Source organism: Trachemys scripta, chromosome 1, assembly GCF_013100865.1.
Source record: "Trachemys scripta elegans isolate TJP31775 chromosome 1, CAS_Tse_1.0, whole genome shotgun sequence".
In the NCBI taxonomy this organism is placed as follows: domain Eukaryota; kingdom Metazoa; phylum Chordata; order Testudines; family Emydidae; genus Trachemys; species Trachemys scripta.
In genome coordinates, this window is record NC_048298.1 from 165,177,962 (window position 1) to 165,183,430 (window position 5,469).

At 41.9% G+C, this 5,469-nt stretch overlaps 1 protein-coding gene across 1 annotated transcript; it reads left to right on the plus strand.

Moving 5' to 3' along the window:
- The first annotated feature begins 2,004 nt into the window (after nt 1-2,004).
- GJA8 (gap junction protein alpha 8) lies at nt 2,005-3,295 on the plus strand. Its single transcript, XM_034758732.1, has one exon. It carries the CDS (start codon nt 2,010-2,012, stop codon nt 3,234-3,236), a length of 1,227 nt encoding a protein of 408 aa, XP_034614623.1. The 5' UTR covers nt 2,005-2,009; the 3' UTR covers nt 3,237-3,295.
- Nucleotides 3,296-5,469: the final 2,174 nt, after the last annotated feature.

Below are 5,469 nucleotides of genomic sequence, written 5' to 3' on the forward strand. Positions count from 1 at the left end.
GTCTAAGTTAATTTTAATAGATGATTGGAGGGCTGTGCCAGGCAGAGCACATACAGCAGCTTAAGAACCAGTTCATTTACAAAGGCTCATTAAGTAGAAAGTGGAACAAGGCAGATTTCTGAAATGTGTGATGCTAGTTCAGAGAAGTTCCTGAGAAGGGCTTATCCGCCTGCGACAAGTTGCATGTAGGATTTTAGAAGAAATCATTTTAGTCAGAAGTCATTTTTCTTTCTCTGTTACAGTGAGTTGTCTGTAAGATAAACAGATTTGCCATGCATAACAATGTCACTTTTTCAAGCTGGGGTGGAGGCAGTTCATTGATAGCAGAGGATACCAGTGCTAAGATCATTGCAAAGATTGCACAGTATCAGTGGGACTGTGTTAACTACATTGACTGGAGAATGAAGTTTATATTGTGTAGGTAAAGTAGTGATTTTTACTTACTTGCACATGCCTGCTAATTGTCTGGTTTATTAATCAAAGGAATTATTTTAGGATTAAAGGAAATGCTATGTGGATTTGTAATAATGGAGCTTTTAAATTAGTTTAGATAATGTATGTAAACAATGAAATCTTTGTATTGTATTTGTTCAAGTAAGTGCTCACATTAATACACTTCTTTGCACAACTTCAGTGACTGATAAAGCAGCAATGTGTCTTGCTGTTTAAATCACATGTGCCCTGAAATCGTGGTTCACCTATCTTGCACATCTGAGGTGTGTGCATAAATGGGAGAATTACATCACATTCTCAGTGGTTTTAACACAGAGATGTGAACTTAAATTTTCATGTGGTACAAGGGCCAGAATAATGACTCCATTTTCGTCTTGATACATCTTTATCTTGTCCAATAATTTGTCTCATTCCCAGAGGACAGAAAACCCCAGAGAGGTCTCCCAGCTGTGGAGATATATTCCACTTATGTGGCCGTGATCTTCTAGACCCATGTGATTGAATATATTTATTCAGCACCTTTCACTGCCTCACTTGCAATCTTTCACTAATCAATCTCCCTGGGACTTTAATGGAACATTCCAAATCCCTCAGGAGCTTCAAATGGCCTTAATTTATTAAATCAGCCTGACACAGAAATGTTTCCCCTGCTCCTCCCTAGCTGAGGCCTCTTCCCCTCCGTTCCCCAGAATTGTACTAGTCAAATGCCTTGAATGGGCCAGATTGAGTTCTGGACCGGTAGTAGCTTCTCTATGTATAAAAATGTCACAACTTTAAAGTTTGTCCCTGCAGGACTAGAAATGGGAGCTTTAGAAAGGGGAGTTTTCCAGCTTCGCGGTGGGATACCCACAGCACTGGCTTCTAGCCCTGGGAAATCCTGAGATTAGTCATGACATTTTTGTATAGGTCACTTTGATAGGCTTTTATGGTTTTGTTTTTATGAGCTGAACTCAGAGTAATGGAGGCATTTGACTTTACAGGCAGAGGGGCACACAAAATAGTCCCAATAACATTTTTTTTAACTATCTAAAAGATTTCTAAAATAGATTACATGTAATGTGTGTGGCCTGTAAAGAATTCATGACAGCGTGGGGTGGCATGAATACTCACTTGGGATTCCCCACTTGACTACTTGTGATTCTATCACTTGCAAATAATGCAGCCCCCGAAACTCCATGGTGATAAAATCTTTACACTACACGACTGTCCTGTATTTATAGAATATATAAAACAAAATCACATTCACACACTTACAATTGATCATGCAAAACCCACAGAAAGCTATTATATAGAAGAGTGGTCAAATATACTACTTGGCTGAGAAGTTATTGAATATTTAGAGCCAGAGAGAGTTTACAGAGGAAATTTCCCTGGCTTCTTAGTTTCCCCTCCTCTAATAAAGCACTGTAACATAAGGCAAAAACATTTTCAAGGCATAGGCTGTTTTGGAGAAATACATAAGACTTAAAGGCAGAAGCAAGTTATGCATCAGTAGAAAAAAATATTTAGTGTAATTTATGGCCATTCTTTCCTTCTCTTCCCTTAGATAGTAAGAGATGGGTGACTGGAGTTTCTTGGGGAACATTTTAGAAGAAGTGAATGAGCACTCCACAGTCATCGGAAGAGTCTGGCTCACGGTGCTCTTCATTTTTCGAATCCTGATTCTGGGAACAGCTGCCGAATTTGTCTGGGGAGATGAACAGTCAGACTTTGTATGCAACACCCAGCAGCCTGGTTGTGAGAATGTCTGCTACGATGAGGCCTTCCCTATCTCCCACATCCGGCTCTGGGTCCTGCAGATCATCTTTGTCTCTACCCCTTCACTGGTGTACGTGGGGTATGCTGTGCATCATGTGCGGATGATGGAGAAGAAGAGAGAGAGGGAGCGGGCAGAAAGGCAACAGCAAGCTGAGATGGATGAAGAGAGGCTACCCCTGGCTCCAGACCAAGAGAGCACCAGGAACACCAATGAAATCAATCCCAAAGGGGGCAAGAAGTTCCGACTGGAGGGAACACTCCTGGGAACCTACATTTGTCACATCATTTTCAAAGCCATTTTCGAGGTGGGGTTCATAGTGGGCCAGTACTTCTTGTATGGCTTCCGAATTCTGCCCCTGTACCGCTGTGGCCGGTGGCCCTGCCCCAACCTTGTGGACTGCTTTGTATCCAGGCCCACTGAGAAGACAGTCTTCATTATGTTTATGCTGGCTGTGGCCTCAGTATCCCTCATCCTCAACCTTGTGGAGATCAGTTACTTGATCTTGAAAAGGATCCGCCTGGTTTTCAGGAGGCCATCAGAAGAACAACTGAGGGAGATCCCAGAGAAGCCCCTCCACTCCATTGCAGTCTCTTCTATTCAGAAGGTCAAGGGCTACAAGCTGCTGGAGGAGGAGAAGCCAGTGTCCCACTATTTACCTCTGACGGAAGTGGGGGTAGAAGCTGGTCCCCCTCCATCTTCTTTCAAAGACTTGGATGAGAAGCTTGGTATGGGGCCCTTGGAAGACCTATCCAGGGCCTTTGATGAGAGGTTGCCATCCTATTCTCAAGCAGAAGAGCAGAAAGAGGAGAAGGTAGAAGCAGGGGAAGAGGAGCAGGAGCAAGAAGAAGAGGAGGAGCAGCAGGAACCAGAAGAAGAGCTGGAGACAGAGAAGGTGGTAGAGGAGCAGGAGCCACCAGGAGAGGAACTGCCTTCAGTGCCTACTGAACTGACAGCTGATACGAGACCTCCCAGCAGGCTAAGCAAAGCCAGCAGCCGGGCCAGGTCAGATGATTTGACTGTATAAGGGTGTGGGGAGCAACTACACACACACAAAAAATCACAGATGTTTTTAAACAAAGTGCTCAAATGGTCATTTGAATATTTCCTATTGAGATTCTCAGCTGGAAAGGTGCTATCATCGTAACTGCACCTTATCTGTCCTGTATGTCCCATGGCTGGTGCTAGCTATCATGTAACATACTCAAAGGAACGGTTTCTTTTTTTCCAGATGCCAGCTTACTACTCCCAGTACCTATGCTATACACAGCACTGAAACATTTTAAAAACTAAAACAGGAAGAAAAAAACCCCACAAATGTATCCATTGTGATTGCACGTGCTGACAGTTTTATGTTCCACATTTCACTAGAGATGTGGGAGACTGGCTCTTTCAGACAGTATCTGGCTGAAGGGTTGAAAAATAGTTATCTTTGGGTATTTCTTACTCTGTTTTAGCCTGTGGCATACTGACATTGGTCCTCCCTTCATTGCTGGCATAGAATTGCAATTATTTAATTCACAAAAAAAGGATCCTGTGTTTAATATCATGAAACTAGATCAAAATATTATTGCCAAAATGGCCTTGCTTTGTTTGTGAATGCAAATTTCAGTTGTTTATAAATACCTTCCCAGCATCCCCTTTGTTAGAAACATTCCTGCTCTACAAGTGACCTTGATAATAGAAAAGATTAAAGCTAGTTTCTTGTTAGAATTTAGCAGATGCCCACAAATGGATTATTTATTCCCAACAGGGTCATTTTAGCCAAAGGTGTTTGTCAAACTGGGGAAAAGAGTAAATTAAAGTAAGACTGGTTGCTAAGTGGGGTGACTTGAGGTGTGGAAATTGACTTAGCAAAGGAGTGACGGGAAGGCATCTGTAAGTAGAACAGCTACAGCACATAGAGCACAATGCCCAAGGTAAGGCTCCCAGTCCTGCATTTGCAGCTTGATTGTGAAAGTGCTTCCTTCTTGCAACTCCCAGGGAGTTATGGGCACTCAGCAAGTCTGAGAGAGAGACTTGGACACTCTCCAAGACTTGGACAGGTTGGCATTTAGGAGCCTAAAATGTGGATTTTGGTGGCCAAGTGACTGCTTAAACACCCAAATGCAAAACTGGTTGACCCAATTTAAGTGCCTAAGTTTGAAAAATAGGCCCTTAGTTTGAGTGATGTAACAATAGTCATTAGACATCCTGCTTTGTTGCTAATTTGATAAGAAACTCCATTTGCAAGAGGCTTCCAATACTCTACTTAGCTACTGAACACAAATGAATATAACAAGGCTATTCAAAGGATCAGTAATAGAAAATATCTGTGCCCAGAGGACTAAATGAATGCCATAGAGTTCCAGCAAAGTCCGTTTGGTTTCAAAAGAAATGAAGAAGAAAGAAAATCCATTTTCTGAGTGTGTAATTGCTAATGTTAAAAATGTCAACGGATTTCTAGCTTTAGGGCCACAAAAGTCTCTCTTTGGCTGGGACAGAACAGCAACTTGTTTACAAGTTTCAGGTTAATCACTGTTTCCTGCAAAGACTGAGTCTGATGCCCAAAAAGTATAGGTATGTGCAGTGGTTTACCAAAAAAAAAAAAAAAAAAGAGTAAGTGAACCTTTTTTCCCAACTGAGAAGTGGGTAAAGGCCGTTTACCCACATTTACCCTCAACTATGCTACTGATACATGCATTCCTCTGTTCTGCTTTCCAGATCTTAGTCCCTGATAGCTCAGCAAATTCTCTCTGCTGTGCAGCAGCTCATGTGCATTGTTTCAAGTGGGGAGTATAATCCAGTTCAGAAAATTTACTTCACATGAGACATAAAACCAAATCCTGCAACTGAGTAGAAAAAGCCCATGGACTCTTATGAGAGCAGGACTCCTACAGCCTGACAGAAAGCCCACTGAAGTCAACAGGAGTCTTTCTATTGACTTCAATGTGCTTTGGATCAAATGCTTAGTTCTGATGACCTAGCTGAATTGCAATATTCTGTTCCCCTACAGTAAATACCCCTTACAGTTTCAATTGGATACTGTGATTTTTGGCAATTACTATCCTCTATGGAGTTCCTGTGCCTTGTTAAAGAGCTGCCACATTCCACTCCAGAGATGGCTCCACTTCACTGGTGGGTGATGTGATTACTATATGTCTGTATAATTTTTGTAAAGTGCTTTGGGATTCTTTGGTACTATAACAATGCCACATTTTTACATTATTAATAATTTTGTTCCTTTTGGGCTTGTCTTTTCCTAACGTTTGCAGCCTGAT

Excerpts from the sequence above, each read along its gene's own strand:
- GJA8 (XM_034758732.1), top strand. The coding sequence starts at position 2,010 with ATGGGTGACTGGAGTTTCTTGGGGAACATTTTAGAAGAAGTGAATGAG.